This window comes from Lepus europaeus, chromosome 4 (genome assembly GCF_033115175.1).
Source record: "Lepus europaeus isolate LE1 chromosome 4, mLepTim1.pri, whole genome shotgun sequence".
In the NCBI taxonomy this organism is placed as follows: domain Eukaryota; kingdom Metazoa; phylum Chordata; class Mammalia; order Lagomorpha; family Leporidae; genus Lepus; species Lepus europaeus.
Window position 1 is genome coordinate 46003651 of NC_084830.1, and position 17893 is coordinate 46021543.

Sequence of the window (17893 nt, forward strand, 5' to 3'; positions counted from 1 at the left end):
GGGTTTGATTCCCAGCTCCAACTCCTGTCACCATCTTCTTCCTCACGCATCATAGGAGGCAGTGGTGATGGTTCCAGTAATTGGGCCCCTGCAACCCACACAGGAGACCTGGATAGCATTCCTTGGTCCTAGCTTTGTCACCAGCCCAGGTATAGCTACTCCAGGCATTCAGAGAGTGAGCCAGAAGATGGAAGTGCTCTGTCTCTGTCTGCCTCTCAAATAATCAATCAGTTAATTAAAAAGAAGCATTCCAAAGTCCACACAGTTTTTAAGAAGCAGGGCTAGGACCATATCCACAGAACTTCAATTCCATGACTTTTCCCACTACACCATAGATGGACTCCATTGTGGTATCCACTCTTTTTTATTTTACCTCTCTAGCAACATGGAAAACCTGGCTTCTTCTGAAGTCATTAGGAATCTTTGAGGAAACACAGCTGTGTACTCAGTTCTACCTCCAATGAAAATACATAATACATTATTTATATAAAGAATGTTATGGGATCACTGTTGATGTGGAAAGTTTTTTTTAAAGAAATACACACATGATGCTTGGAATTTTGAAAAGGACAAAGAAGATCTTACAAAGAAATGGTCCAATGTGCATTGAGAAGAAATGCTATGAACAATCTGTATTTTCATTGGAATAGCTTGTTTTTGTTTCATAAGGACTTCTCTTTCATGGAACACCCAGGCATACCAGCTTTAAAGGATTTCAAACGAACAACATGACCAACCTGTAGATGGAGAAGGAAGCCACTGATCGAATGAGGGATGCCAAAGCCCCAACCTTAGCAGCTTCCACAGCACCCCGGACACGATACTGTACTGTCATAGGGTAGTTGACATAGGGTTGGTTATAAACTACAATCTTCCCTCTTGCTTCTGGGGCCCTTTTCTGCAGTTCTTCAAAAGAGGTCACCACCAGAACTTCTGCTGTAATGCCTAGAAATAAAAGTCATACAAGATTAATTTATGGTTTTCCAATAGCCAGGTAGAATTGATGCATAAAAGGTCACACATGCTGTATTTGCCACATCTGGTTTTAGAAGATCAAAGTTTTAGAGCCACTTAGCGTGGGAGAAAGCTTGTGGGGTTGGCCAGCTTCCCAAGAGAGAGAAAAGGTATTCAAAATAATAACATACAACTTAAAGTTTTTCAACTCACTTAACCAGCTGGCATTAAATCACAAATTGCTTGAAAAGATAGCTTCTTTTCTTTTCCTTCTTTCCCACCCTAAGGAGTCATGAATCTCATAGAATAACCATTCACTTAAAAATGCATTTCAGAAAGCTCCCCCTTGGGATTAATGAAACACATGTTTATCTTTTCCTAGAACTATGGATATTTTGCTAAACAAACTTTAATGACATCACACAAGAATGGCAGTGTGTGATATATACTCATAGAAGCAGTATTCTTTATAAATTCAATTTTTAATAAATGGTTAATGTTAACATCTTCTAAGACCACAAAAAGCTTATTTTTTCCCACTTGTACAAAAATACTCTGGAAGGATGTGCAAACTTCCCATGCCTCTCAATTTTCTGTACTTGCTTACCACTAAACACAGTACTACTCTTCACATAAAAATTCTTAAGACATGTATAATTGTCCTATAGTCCTGATGCCTTGCTTAACATGTGCTTTCTTTCCTCATACAAGACTTTCCCAAATCTTTCTGATTAGGGAACAGAGTTTCACATCTTCCAAGAAATCATTTAAAAACTGCCAGACCACTAAAGATTCAATTTGATTGAGTACTTAGAGTGACAAGGAACAAATATTTAGTAACAAAAGCTAAATGCAGTGGCTAAATATAACTATCTAAAAGAAAGTGGTGCCTACTGTTTTGTGGTTTTAGCCATGCAGTCATGAAATTTGTCAGTAAAAACTGAAGCATCAACATACACTTTACATTTTGGCATACTTCCTTAATATTGCAAACTAGAGGACTAGTTTTTGTGGGGTTTGTGTGTGTGTGTGTGTGTGTGTTTTTGGAAACTTGACAGATGTCATTAAAATGTTAACTGTTGCTTGGAAAATCCTTATAAAATGCACTGTAGGTTTTAGAGAATTCTTACTTTCAATATTTGACCCTATCATAATGGACCCTCTGGGCTGTCTCCTCTCCTACTTCTGGTCCCACCATCCAGACTGATTTTGTACTTTTACTTTAAAGTGAAAATCCATAAGCATGCCTCCACCAATACTCAGAATACAGAACTTAATTTATAATCTTAAAAAAGTAATGTACAGTTATGGAAAGTGTGGAAACTTCTAGCTTTTCATATAAATATCCATAAAAACATAAGTAAAGATTTGGCTAGACAGATTTTGGAGATTCATAACTTTTTGAAACCTATAGATACCTTGAAATTTGACTAGTGTTATTGTTGGCATAGTATGGGAATTTTACTGATGGTTTTCAGTTCTTTCTAATGAGTTACAGGTTCAATGGTCCACCCAAGAGATGTCCCAACAATGGGGTAATTTTGGTGTCTGGAATGGAGCCATTGGAAATGAAGCCAAATTTCTATAAATTTCTATAGACCACTGCAAAATTAAAGTCATACGAGGGTGGTACTATGGTCTACACTTCAAATTCTTTTAACAAATAAGAGAATGTAGCTCTGAAGAGAACAAACCTAACTTAGACACCACAATTACCAATGCACAGCAATAGTACCAGCTGTAAATCAAAATCTGTCACCATGAACTTGTATATGTTTAACTTACCCTGTGTTTTCTGAAAGCTTAGAGTCATCTCTTATTCCTCTGTGTCCTTCATCCCCATACCTAATTAGTTGTCAAATACTTGTGATTTTATTCCTTAAAAATCAAAATTGATTGAACCCTTGTCTCCCATTCCACCCCATTGCACGGTCTCACATCAGACCATCTCTTTTGGACTGTCCCTCCTCCTCAATTACTCCACAACTACTGGCATCCCAGCCTCCTGCCAAGCTCCCTCAAATTTAACTCCTATAGAGGTGGCAGAGTGAATTATCTGAACTACTGAAAAGTCATGTCTGCCTACAGCAACAACCCTCCCTCCCCTTGGTTCTTTTTTTTTTTTTTTTAATTTATTTGACAGGCAGAGTTATAGACAGTGAGAGAGAGAGAGAGAGAGAGACAGAGAGAAAGCTCTTCCTTCCACTGGTTCACCCCCCAAGTGGCCAATATGGCTGGTGCTGCGCCGATCTGAAGCCAGGAGCCAAGTGCTTCTTCCTGGTCTTCTATGCGGGTGCAGGGGCCCAAGCACCTGGGCCATCCTCCACTGTCCTCCCGGGCCACAGCAGAGAGCTGGGCTGGAAGAGGACCAACTGGGACTAGAACCCAACGCCCATATGGGATGCCGGCGCTGCAGGCGGAGGATTAACCAAGTGAGCCACGGCACTGCCGCTGCCCCCCCCCCCACCCCGGGTTCTTCTCCCCTCTCTGCCAAAAAAATCCATCATTTCAACAGATCCCTCAAAGCCTGTCTACATCTACAGCCACTGGCTCCTTTTGGTTTTACGCTTCATCAATACTAAACTTAAAGTTCTCATTTTCACACCATGCTATTTCACCCCTCAGTCTTTGTTCACGCTACGTTACACTGTGTCTTGTTGACTCCATTCTCCTAACTTCATTAAGTGCCTAACACTTATTCATCCCTCAGGAAGCACTTCAAGAACCATTCAAGAACCACTTCTTGGGGTTGGCACTGTGATGCAGTGGGTTAAAGCCCCACCCTGCAGTGCCAGCATCCCATATGGGTGCTGGTTTGAGTCCTGGCTGCTCCACTTCCGATCCAGCTCTGCTGTGGCCTGGGAAAGTAGGGGAAGATGCTCAAGTCCTTGGGCCTCTGCACACATGTGAGAGACCAAGAAGAAGCTCCTGACTCCTAGCTTCAGACTGGCTTAACTCTGGCTGTTGTAGCCATTTGGGGAGTGAACCAGCAGATGGAAAACTCTCTCTCTCTCTCTCTCTCTCTCTCTCTTTACCTCTCTGTAACTCTGTCAAATAAATAAAATAAATCTTTTTTTTAAATAAAATAATCACTTCTTTATGGCACATACCCTACCATCTAGACTCCTGTCCCTTCTCCCTATCCCTACCTTTGGGAGGACTGAGTCATGAAACATTCTCTTTTGGACTTTCAGGGTGCCCAGGGAATGTCTAGGCACTGGACAAACGAGTCTCTCACTATTTATGGCTCCCCTTACCAAGAAAATTGCAATCTCCGTGTTTGCACCTATGTCCATTTTGTTTTGTATCTCCAGCAAATCATAAGACTCTTGGCGTTTGTGTAGAGTTGGTCACTAAATACTCCCTGAATGGCACTGCTCCAAATAAGGAATGATTGACAGAGTTCAGAGCTTTCCGTGAATGTGCAATTTTTACCTTTAAAGTCTGATAGATTTTTCTCCCATAGTAACTCAGCAGTCTGATTCTCTTGCCACTTAGAGTACAGTTGCAAAGCAATAACCAAGCAAAGAGGCCTTGAAGCAATCAGAATATAAATCTAAATGCCAAGTGTGAAAACTCAGGTACTCAAATATAAGAAAGCTCTTCTGCACTCGCTTAGAACTCAGTTATTCTCATTGTACACAAAATTCTACCTATAAACTATGATAAACATAAATCAGAACAAGAACATAGGCCTGAAAATGGACAGCAGCACCACACACACACACACACACACACACAAAACAATCTCAGAGACAGAAAACCAACTAATAGAACGTTCTGCAATGATGGCAAGGTTTTCTATCAGCGCTAACTAATTCAGTAGTCAGTTGTTAGCCACACATAGCTAAGAGCATGTGAAATGTAATCTGTTTGATAAACTATATTTTAATGTCATTTTATTTTGATTATTTTACATTTAGATTTCAACAGACACATGTGGGTAGAACTCACAATAACCACCAGCAAAGGAAATGCTGGCCCTGAGGGACTTGCCTCATTACAGTCCCAGCAATGGATACAGCAGTGGTGGTGATAACTTCAGCGGTCACCAGCCAGGTGATGGCATTCATCAGCCATCATCTGGGAAGACAGGGCATGTTTAAAACATTCTTGTAAGATTTTTGCTCAAACTGAATAAAATAAAACAAGGCCATCTGGAAAACTTCACCTTTCTGTATTGGTTTGTGTTTTGACATGTTACACCAAAGAAAATCCTCATGCTCTCCCACAAGTCAGCAGGCATTTATTCTTTTCTAACTCTCTCCCTTATTCCTATGCCTCCATGGTAGTCCACAAAAACCTCAAAGAACACAAAACCAGTGTCATATTCACAATAAGGCCTACATTGACATTTCTATTTATAATTGTAACCCAATCCCAACCTCCTCTCCCTCTTAGTTTGCCAAATTTTCCACAGCATTTATCAGTATCCAGCTGTAACCATCACAATAACATAATATACACAGGGAGGAGGGGAATACAATTTTTGTCTGTTTTATTCATTAATATTACCCAAGTGTCTGAAATGGCGATTGACATATCCAACACATACGCATGCTGAACAAATGAAGAGAAACAATAAAAAGGATAACACTTCACCCCATGACTCTTCTGAAGTGTGTACTTTTAAGAAACATGCATATTTCTATAGGTCAGAATAATTGATGATAACCCCAATAGACACATTTGAGTATCCAATGTTCACAGTAATTCCACAAAGTAGTCGTAGGGACACTAGGGTGGAGAAATTCAACTAACACAGCTACCGAGTGCTGTAGTTGAGAAGTAAACTACTGCTTGTCTGAATCCAAGAGCCATGATCTCAATCACATTGCTATCTTCTCTCACAAATGTAATATATCAAATGAAAGGGTCAGTGTTTTCATTTTGTGAGGAATAGAAGGGAAAGTAAATGGGTCTATAAAATCCTGCCTAAGTTATCAGTTATTATCGTTAGTCTACCCAGGATCTTGCTCATAAGCCAGGGTGCTATCATCATCTTGGGTCCCAGACTACTACAAGGGAATTAGTAGGGGGTCTCGTGCAGGAAAAGAGGCTCATCCAACTCTGTTAGAGTAATTCAAAGGATTATTGTAGTTAATTTCTGAAGAGAGCATGATACTGAAGCTAAAAATATCCATAAAGTGACTCTCTTTGCGATAGCCTATTATATCACAAAAAGAGCACAAAAATCTCCAGATTCCTTTTTATCTTCCATATCTCCCTTTCAGAATTAATCAATTCATTTGTAAGCCACTTGCCCTATGCATAATTACCACTGCAGTGTCCTTGAAGAGACAGCAGATGCTGAATACTGTGGAACTGGCTCAGACAAACCATTCTATGATGAGTTTGATAGACACCAAGCCCACTATCCCCTTCTTACTGATTCTTCATAAGAATAGTTAGGAATAAGAAGATAGAAGAGGGATAGTGTTGTAATGTTTTCCACCATTAAGAGTAAAAGACTACAGACAGAAAAATGTGTCTCTGGGGTTCAATTCAAAGTGGCATGCTTTAGGAAATTGATTCTGATTTCAGAAAAAGGTTTAACCCTGAACAGGAAACAGTCTGGCCATAGGCAAAAAGCAGCCAACTTCTTTTTCTTATCACATAATCTTCCACTGTGTGCAAGATAACTAGGTCTTTGGAATGGTTGATTTTTCCTGAATTCAGAGTTACAGAGAAAGGAAAACAGTTGTTCTTGGAAACTCAATGTTTTGGCCTGAAGTGGTAAGGAAATTGCAAATTCGTGGTAAGGCAGATAAAAGAACATCAGAGCAGTTCTTTCTGAGTCTGTTTATGGAGAACATTGCGAATTGTGCAATGTCCTCTGCATGGAAGAACAAGTCTTAAAGCTCACATTAATTCAACAAATATACAGCTCTTCTGCTGGGCCAGGACTCCATAATGGCATTGGGAACAATCTGAAGATGAGTAATTTCTAGTCTTGTTCTCAAGGCTGCATTGTTTAAAAGTAAACAATAACTTGTAAAAGAACACAGAATGTCACAAGTACTAAATGAAATACAGAGTAAAACGTCATGAAATAATAACATAAACCAGTATTAATTCTGACTGAAGGAAACTTAGGAACTTTCCTAAAAGACGTCAAGTAGAATTTCGGAGACCTCAGTCTCCTAGAAATGAAAGTCCTTCCCAGGTAAAGACTAAGGAAGGGAAGAGACAAAGGGATGAAACATCTACTCATTCACAGTGAACAAGAGGTTTCCTGCCAGGCCCGCCCCAAACAGACAGTAGGAAATTCTGCAAACTTCCAGTTTGTAATTGAAGTATGAATGGCCCTCTATGCTCATTTTGTGAATTCCAGGAAGGGAAGCAGAAAACAGTCGCCTTGAAGAAAGTTTCAGGGAAAAATAGTAAAACTCATTGACTGAATCCAAGTTAGACGAACAAGGAGCAAAGCACAACTCCAAATGACAAGCCAGAAGCATGGGGCCCATCCTCTCTACACTGTCAGCTGAGATCTGGCTCAAATTAAACCCGGTCAGTCAGCCCTGGAACAGAGCCTGAACTGACTGCATTGCCATCCACGGGCACAATGAATTATCACCGTCCTTAGATAGGCAGCTGTCTGCCTGCCTGAGAAGGTGTGCCAAATGCCATCCTTCCATCCTGATACCTGAGGACCAGACACAGAGCAGCTGGTCTACTTTGACCTCTAAGATGTAGAACTTACATGGAGATGTTTGTTGTTTAGAGGAGAAGTACCCACCACAGAACCATCATGATTAACTCAACAACAATGCAGGACACTGAGGTTTCACAAGGACGCACTTCAGTGACATGCGATAGCAATAGGCACAGGACAGTCTCGCCCCTGCCTTAGCACCTAGGCCGCTTCCATTGTTCCTGCAGCAGCATGGAGAGGCAGTCAGACTCTGGGCATCTTGATTACTTTTAGCAGCTATCACAGAGAACATTTAGCCTTTACAGTGTGAGGTGGGCCCTTTTCAAAAACAACTTGGATGCTTTGAAATATGGTTCTTTTGAACATGCTTCCGTTCTCTCAGAACCCTGGTGTTCCTCTGTAATGGCAAGCAGCATAGGTGAGTGAGGGCTTTCACAGAAACCACTGTCACCTAATATGAGGAGACTTCAAAGAGTTCATAGAAAATGGAATCGAAAAATAAGTTTACTTGCACTGATTTCAAAATTGTTTTGCACCCACAGTTTTTTCACAATACACATTTGTCCATGAACTTTCGGAAGACCTTTTTGTACGCCTGTGTGACAGTCAATAGCGTACAATAGAGCAGTTGAGGCAGGGTGGATGTTTTTTCATCAAAGTTACTTTCCATTCTGGGCATACAACAGACCAAGCTTCCCAGCCTCCATAAAACAGCATTCCAGGAGGAGTGAGGTGGTCCCTGTCCAGGCCTGGAGATGGATAATCATGGAAAAACCTCCTGCTGGCACTTGACTTTCTACCACTGATTTGCCAGCAGGAAACAGAGGACCCTGGAGGGGACCCTGAGACCTCAGAGTCCAGGAGATGGAAGGGAGCAGAAGGCCACTTGGGGAATACCTCCGTAGAAGCAGCACATGAGCTGTGAAAGTGGTCGCAGGAAGACACAATGCACCTCAGTCATCTTCAAGTGGTATTGAAAGGGGACAATCCACGGGCCTTACTGATGGCCAGGATAATACACAGGAGAGTTTTCGACTACAGTAATCACAGAAACATGGTTTAGGAGCCATGGACGGCTTCTCTGGGAAGGTGGACTATAAAACGTGAATGGTAATTGACTAGGAGCCACTGGCAGGGAAGGCAGAAAGGAGGAGAGAGGACTGAGAGAGAAAATGACATGAGAGAAGCTGGCACAGATAGCAGGGAGGGGACATTGGATCTGTATTAAGGAATTTGCTTATGGATAGAGAGGTCAGGCAAATTCAGAATCACATTTTGAAAATATCACTAGTTTAGTGTTATGCAAGGCTTGGAGGAGGTATAGAAAGGTGTGGAAGGCTGCTTAAAAGGCTATTGCCACATTATGGAAGAAGAGATTACAGGGGCTTAGACTAGGGTGCAATGGAAGGTGATAAAGCCTAGTGGACCACTTTAAGGAGCAGTGTGAATAGCAAACAATTTACTGTGATGAGGAATTTGGCTGTGTGGACATTTGTGCCCACAAACCATAGAGTCAAGTCTGTGCCCTGATGATGTTCCTGGGGAAAGTTTTATGTATACTGAAATTTAGTGATCAGATTGTTCAAAACAAAGAAGACATTTTAAAAAAATTTAAGGTGAACCTTTACAGTAAAACAATCAACCATTTTATCTATTCCTTTTAAAAAACAAGATATTGGCCGGTGCCGTGGCTCAATAGGCTAATCCTCTGCCTTGCGGCACCAGCACACCAGGTTCTAGTCCCGGTTGGGGCGCCGGATTCTGTCCCGGTTGCCCATCTTCCAGGCCAGCTGTGCTGTGCTGTGGCCAGGGAGTGCAGTAGAGGATGGCCCAAGTGCTTGGGCCCTGCACCCCATGGGAGACCAGGAGAAGCACCTGGCTCCTGCCATCGGATCAGCTTGGTATGCCGGCCACAGCGCGCCGGCCGCAGCGGCCATTGGAGGGTGAACCAATGGAAGGAAGACCTTTCTCTCTGTCTCTCTCTCTCTCTCTCACTGTCCACTCTGCCTGTCAAAAAAAAAAGGTATTTATTATACTGCATAAGGTATTCTTCAAGATATGCCTAAAGCAGGGCATTTCTTCATTAGTAATAAGGAATGTCTGTCATTACAAATGTTGGCTATAAAAATCAATAGTTTTATTTTTTTTAACTTTATTTAATGAATATAAATTTCCAAAGTACAGCTTATGGGTTACAATGGCTTTTCCCCCCCATAACTTTCCTCCCACCCACAACGCCCCCCTTTCCCGCTCCCTCTCCCCTTACATTCACATCAAGATTCATTTTCAATTATCTTTATATACAGAAGATCAGTTTAGTATATATTAAGTAAAGATTTCAACAGTTTGCACCCACACAGAAACAAAATGTAAAATACTGTTTGAGTACTAGTTATAGCATTAAATCACAATGTACAGCACATTAAGGACAGAGATCCTACATGAGGAGTAAGTGCCCAGTGACTCCTGTTGTTGACTTAACAAATTGACACTCCTGTTTATGGCATCAGTAATCACCCTAGGCTCTTGTCATGAGTTGCCAAAGCTATGGAAGCCTTTTGAGTTCACCAACTCTGATCATATTTAGACAAGGTCATAGTCAAAGTGGAAGTTCTATCCTCCCTTCAGAGAAGGTACCTCCTTCCTTGATGACCTGTTCTTTCCATTGGGATCTCATGCATGGAAATCTTTCATTTAGGTCATTTTCTTTTTTTTTTTTGCCAGAGTGTCTTGGCTTTCCATGCCTAAAATACTCTCATGGGCTTTTCAGCCGGATCCGAATGCCTTAAGGGCTGATTCTGAGGCCAGAGTGCTGTTTAGGACATCTGCCATTCTATGAGTCTGCTGTGTATCCCGATTCCCATGTTGGATCGTTCTCTCCCTTTTTTGTTCTATCAGTTAGTATTAGCAGACACTAGTCTTGTTTATGTGATCCCTTTGATTCTTATGAACAGATTCTTGTGAACAGAAATTGATCAAATGGACTAGTGAGATATCACTAGTACATGCAACCTTGATGGGATTGAATTGGAATCCCCTGGTATGTTTCTAACTCTACCATTTGGGGCAAGTCAGCTCGAGCATGTCCCAAATTGTACATCTCTTCCCTCTCTTATTCCCACTCTTATATTTAACAGGGATCACTTTTCAGTTAAGTTTCAACACTTAAGAATAACTGTGTATTAATTACAGAATTAAACCGATAGTATTAAGTAGAACAGACAAAAAAAACACTAAGAGGGATAACGTATTAAGTTGTTCATCAACAGTCAGGACAAGGGCTGATCAAGTCACTGTTTCTCATAGTGTCCATTTCACTTCAACAGGTTTCCTTTTTGGTGCTCGGTTAGTTGTCACCGATCAGGGAGAACATATGATATTTGTCTCTTTGGGACTGGCTTAATTCACTCAGCATAATGTTTTCCAGATCCCTCCATCTTGTTGCAAATGACTGGATTTTATTGCTTTTGACTGCTTTATAGTATGCTATAGAGTACATATCCCATAATTTCTTTATCCAGTCTACTGTTGATGGGCATTTAGGCTGATTCCAGGTCTTAGCTATTGTGAATTGAGCTGCAATAAACATTAAGATGCAGACCGCTTTTTTGTTTGCCAATTTAATTTCCTTTGGGTAAATTCCAAGGAGTGGGATGGCTGGGTTGTAAGGTAGGGTTATATTCAGGTTTCTGTGGAATCTCCAGACTGACTTCCATAGTGGCTTAACCAGTTTGCATTCCCATCAACAGTGGGTTAGTGTCCCTTTTTCCCCACATCCTCTCCAGCATCTGTTGTTGGTGGATTTCTGAATGTGAGCCATTCTCACCGGGGTGAGGTGAAACCTCATTGTGGTTTTGATTTGCATTTCCCTGATTGCTAGTGATCTTGAACATTTTTTCATGTGCCTGTTGGCCATTTGGATTTCCTCTTTTGAAAAATATCTATTAAGGTCCTTGGCCCATCTCTTAAGTGGGTTGTTTGTTTTGTTGTTGTGGAGTTTCTTGATTTCTTTGTAGATTCTGGTTATTAACCCTTTTTCTGTTGCATAGTTTGCAAATATTTTTTTCCCATTCTGTCAGTTGCCTCTTCACTCTCCTGACTATTTCTTTTGCAGTACAGAAACTTCTCAATCTGATGCAATCCCAATAGTTAATTTTGGCTTTGACTGCTATTTTTAGATCATGAATGCATTGCTTAACTTTCCCTAGCTATAAAATGAGAATCACAATAATGTTGGCATCATGGCTTCCATTGAGCATCTTAGAAGATAAGGGTAGCGAAATTACCCTGCATGTTATAAAGCACTAAAAAACAGAAAGGGGGTGTAAGGATGGACATTCACTTAATAGGTACAAGCAGAAATATGGTTTATTCAAAATTTCACTTCAACTCAAATTACCAGGAAGAAAAGAGTAGATGTGACTTCATTAAATAGTGAGCTTCTCAGGTTCAGAGAAGAGCTAGTTCCCTAGTGCCATCAGACATACTAGCTTTTCCTAAAACAAAAATGAGGGCACCATCTCAGAAAGGCCCCTCGTCAGAGTGCATGTAACCACTAAGGAGGCTCCATAGATGTACTTGGCAGCAAAGGAGTGATGGGTGAGACAGGAGGGAAGGGACTTTTTGGAAGCAGTAGCAGAACATGGCATGAGAACAAGAGACACAGGGTCCTGTACAAAATAGACCTATGGAAGATTGTCTTCACGCCTCTCCCCTTCCTTCTAAGAGCATAACACCTGCTGCAAATCACCATGGAAACTACAGTGTCTCCATTGAAGATGCTGATACTGGACTTGGCCAAGTGACACACTCTGGCAGATAGGATCTGGATTGGATATGATATGTGGTCACAACTGAGCAGGGGCTTTAAGAGCCATTGCAAGGTTTGATTTTGTCCCTTCAGAGCTTGTTGCCTTCAGCCATGAGAATGGGTCATCCGGATCAGAACAGCTCCTTCAGTCTGGGTTATAGCGTAAAAAGGACATTTGAGGCAGGAGCTAAAGTACTAACAACAGACAGCTGATACATATATATTAAGTGAACAAGAAATAAACCTTGTAAGTCACTGATTTTGAAGGTTTGTTGTTACCACATCATGACTGAGTGAGAATTGATGAATACAGGGGCCATGAATTTAAAGTTTCTATCAGATTATTCACAATCTATGGCTGATAGATAAGATACTGAAGGAACATATTTGATACCTTAGAGAAGATTGTTCAGAGATAATTAGATAACTACTTTCCTCTTCCTGTCATATATCAAAGTGGTCAACTGATTAATACCAAACAGCAGAAAGCAAACAAATCTGAAGAATTTAGCCATTGTTAGTGATTGAACACATGCAGACCAAATATCAAAGAATCTTAAATAACAGAAAAACTGTAAAGATCATTTAAATACAGTTTTGTTAGCTTTACCTAGCTAATCCATTGGATGTCATCTCTAAAGTCATGTCGTAATGTTAAATAATTCTGTGCACTTTCAGTAGATTTCACTATTTTATCTCTAAATGCATTTTCTCTGTAAACTCCATCTTCACAAACCAAGGGCAGAAATGACAGCAACTAGTGTGTTTATACTTGTATCAACAACAAAATAATGACATTGCAGTGTTATATCAGAGAGATAAGATAGCTCTGTGACAACCTGGTATTCCAAAATGGGCTTCTTTATTTGGCTGTGTTTTGAAAAGTATCCTATACTCTTCTGAGAGAAGTGAAACTAGATTGAAAATATTGTTACATAACAAAATTCCTTCCCCAAATAATAATAAACTTGGTTCAGTTTCCTGATTCAAGTTGACATAATTTGCCACTAGAAGATTCTGGAAACATGATGTAAATGTCAGAAGCACATAACTTTCATAATACTTTACAAGGCAGCTCAGATGCCATTTTATGACAAGCTACTAGCTATACGGACAAAAACCCAACGACTGATGTTATTCCATCATAATGAAAAGCTGTCACCTTATGGGTTGTAAGGACTTAGCCACATTTCATAAGTGAGAAAACCAAGGCACAGGAGGGCTCAAGCATCTTACTAGAAAGTGGCAGTGTTTGGGTTAAATGATTTCAAACCCATTTCAATAAATGTTTCTCATTGATGAATTTGTTTCCATAGTAATTTCAACCCCAGAGTCATGTTTTATTATAAATATTAATCAGTATTCTAGAATAATGTAACACTTGACTTGCAACTATTATAAATCCTTTTACAAAATCACTCAGATCAATGAACAAGTGAACTCTCGCAAATGATAGAAAATGCCACTCCAATGGGCATGGGAATGTACTGGGGCCATGTGACCATTGGCAGGGCTAGCTTCAGGCACTTTCTGGTGCCACCCATCACAGTGTCACCTTCATCTTCAGTGTCTGTGTGGTGTTTGGCTCTCCCAGACCTCACATCTTTACTATGCTGCCCTGGGAAAGAGAAATTGTCTCATCCAGCAGTTCTCAGGACTAAGACAGAGAAAACTTCATTATTTCAGAGGCCCCAACAAACCAGTTCATTGAAACTAAGTTAAGTTAAACTAAGTGAGTTAAATTTGCCTGCTCAGGTATCCAATGCTAAAGCCATGAGGATGGGCTATGCTAACAACCTTACAACGTCCAAGGCCCACCCGCCTCTAGACCTGGATAAGGACCTAACCCTATCAAAACACATGGCTATGAATGGTCAAAGGTTGCAATTCCCAGAGACAAGAAAATGGATCTTGGGTAGCAAACAGATGAGATCACCAGAGAGATATCCCTTGACATTGCCACAATACATAGTGCAATGTTTTTTTCCCATATTCTGAATGTAATATATGTTTGCTGAATTGCACTACATTGATGACATTATTCATGATATATTTTGGCAGGGTGGTTCCCAAAAATTCATGTGAACCATTTCATAGTCTTAAATTGTAATTGAAACTACTATCCTATACAACTTTAAGATGGAAAAGCAAAACATCTAAGCATTTGTAGAATTTCCATCATATTGTATGGTAGAGTTTTCAAATATTTAAAGAAAAAAACACCAGATTAATATAATCTCAATATAAATCCAACAGTCAAAAGATGCTAATTCTTCAGTTTAAAAGATATGTATGAAACCATGATAATAGGAATAACTACTATTTGCACACTCTGGACAGGCTTCATGAAAAATTCCTTATTGAATTAGTTCATTGAATCCTTAAGACTCTCTGTGGTAGACATCATTGCTGCCCCATCAGTAATTTACACCAATGTGAAAAAGTAAAACTTGCCAGAGGTCACAGCATTTTGTTAGCTCTAGAATGAAGATTTCTAAACCCAGGCCTATCTAATGACTACCTTCTATCACTAACACAGAAAGATGTGGAGAGTAAGCAATAGTCTTTCTGGTTATTGACTCTTCATCTGCTTAGTCACCCATATATTTTATCTATAAGATAGCCACATATCAGATGTTTTAAGTGTCTTAGAGATTATCTCTAGTAAGATTTCTAACATATTATCTTGCATAGCATAGTGTATTTACTAGCTGCTATATGGGTTATAATATGCATAGAATAATTGTTGTCAAGTTACCCTCAAATATATTTTTATTTTTTCCCTCATCATTTAGCATTGTTGGAAAGAGTTAGTGAGACTGTCACTTCCAATAGGTTATCTGATGGTCACTTCACTTAAGATTTGATTCTGAAATGAAAATAAAGAACTAAAATTCGGCCGGCGCCGCAGCTCAGTAGGCTAATCCTCCGCCTTGCGGCGCCGGCACCCCGGGTTCTAGTCCCGGTCGGGGCACCGATCCTGTCCCGGTTGCCCCTCTTCCAGGCCAGCTCTCTGCTGTGGCCCGGGAGTGCAGTGGAGGATGGCCCAAGTCCTTGGGCCCTGCACCCCATGGGAGACCAGGAGAAGCACCTGGCTCCTGCCATCGGATCAGCGCGGTGCGCCGGCCGCAGCGCACCTACCGCAGCGGCCATTGGAGGGTGAACCAACGGCGAAAAGGAAGACCTTTCTCTCTGTCTCTCTCTCTCACTATCCACTCTGCCTGTCAAAAAAAAAAAAAAGAACTAAAATTCATACAGGTTTTAAAATGTGCCAATCAATGGTTAAAATGCTTTTTTTTTTTTAATTTATAGACTTCAGTCTCTCAAAAGCAATATGATGTAGGAATTTTGATAATGCTCATTAAATACAAGATATTTTATTTATTTATACTTGTGTTTTACTTATTTACTTCTTATTAGCAAAAGAATTTACTTCTTATTAGCAAAAGAATTCTTATTAGCAAAAGAATTAGCAGAAATTTGGAAAACTACAATGAAAAAAGTAAGAGTATATGTAGAAAGAGAGTAAATACAGGTATATTAAAATAAGATATAAGATAATGCTATTGTTAATACTATGGGTAAAATATGTTTCAGAAGATTTATACAATTGCTGGAGAGGGCAATAAGTTTAGCCACAAACTTCCTGGAAAACAAAGCAAACGCAAAATCTTAATCAGGCACAAAATACACAGTATCCGTAATAGGAAGCAAGCCATCTGCTCATAGAAGCACACATTCCCTACAGAAAAGTAATGCTGTAGCTCATTTTAAAGAAAATGTTACATGTTACAATAATAAATTAGAGTCTATTGTATAATTAAATATAACATTTAGAGTCAGGACTTCCCCACTCCAGCCAACCATATCCATTCTATCCATCAGTAATAAAACTTTTTAATCCTACTAGTAGCATGACTATGTAGAAAAAAAAAAAACTCATTTTCCAACTACTATGTAGTTATATGTAACACGTTACTTAATAGAGAGGCATATTTTCATTCTTTCCTGGTCACCCACATGCAGATGATCACTCCATACCACCATTATGGAAAACATGGGGGTTCCTCAAAGAATTAAAAATAAAACTACTACATGATCCAGCAATCTCGCCACTGGGTATATATCCAAAGGAAATAAAATCAACATATCACAAAGGTGCATGCACTCTTCTGTTTATTGCAGCAAAACACATGATAGCCAAAATATGGAATCAACTAAGTGTCTAACAAGATATGGCTAAAGAAAATGTAGTATACATTCACAATGGATTAAGTTCACTCACAAAAAAGAAGAAAACTATAATTTGAAACAACATGGATGACATTATGTTAAATGACATATGCCAGGCACAGAAAGACAAATACCACATGATCTTATTTATATGTGGAGTCTAAAAAATTCTAACTCATAGAAATAAATATGATGGTTACCAGAGACTGAGGGATGATGGTATTGGGAAGATGTTGGTTAAAGGACAAAAAATTTGAGTTAAATAAGAGAAATGTATTCAAGAGATTTTATAAAGTATATTATGGTGAAAACAATTAATGAAAATATATTGTATACTTGAAAATTCTGAGTGTAGATTTTAAATGCTCTCACCCCAAGAAACAGTATGTAAGTTAAGGTATATGCTAAATTGCCTGATTTAGCCATTCTATAATATATAGGTATATCAAAAACATCACAGTGTTTTACTTGTCAGTTTAAAAAAATTAACTTTAAAACCTGTAAAACCCAAGGCTAAAAAGAAAGAAGTTAGAATATGTTCTATAGCCAATGAAAGAACAGCATCCAGAAAATAGTAAGACCCTCATGTGCAGAATGAGTTTTTAGGATATATTTTAAAAGATCAGTGTGTGATAATTTTTTTAGGCAGGAGAACGTACAGAGAACCATAAGATAGAATTTTCATGGAAAAAATATAATTATCACAACTGTGAGGTAGAAGAGAGATCAACATGAAAGCAGTGAGGTCAGCTGAGAATATGAAAACAAAGATGGGGGTAGCCTGTCCTGATTTCATACTAAAGGAAAAACAGGTGGTTAAATTCACTATGTATTTTAGAAATAGAATCAACAATACTCACCAAATCATTTGGTATGAGAAGGCAAGTGGGTTGCAATGAGAAAAAGGAAAGAAAGATTTTATGAGAAATGAATAGGATAATTCAAGGATGGACTCTGTCAAAAACTAGGGGTGAATTTGTGTTCCATCTCATCAACTTGGTGGAGGCAAGACATTTTGGCATTGCCACTGATATCCTCTTTTGTGATTGAGAGACAATTAACAAAGACATATGTCTGAATCTGTGGCCACCACACTTCTACTTGTTGTTTTCCAATAAAGTTCAGACTTTTCTCGGAATACAATTGCCCAGCATGGGGAAATAGGTAGTCAACTCCTCAAACACACCCCTAGAAGAATCAGAATGATAGACATCCTTTCCAGAGTAATTTAAAATATAAAC

At 39.5% G+C, this 17893-nt stretch overlaps 1 protein-coding gene across 3 annotated transcripts in view; it reads right to left on the reverse strand.

Moving 5' to 3' along the window:
- Positions 1-17893, reverse strand: part of CPQ (carboxypeptidase Q) — a 587968-nt gene that overhangs the window by 379106 nt on the left and 190969 nt on the right. For all 3 annotated transcript variants that reach the window (XM_062189499.1, XM_062189497.1, XM_062189496.1), the window contains exon 3: positions 738-945. In XM_062189499.1, coding sequence (XP_062045483.1) covers positions 738-945 — 208 coding nt within the window. The remainder of the gene's footprint in view (positions 1-737; positions 946-17893) is intronic.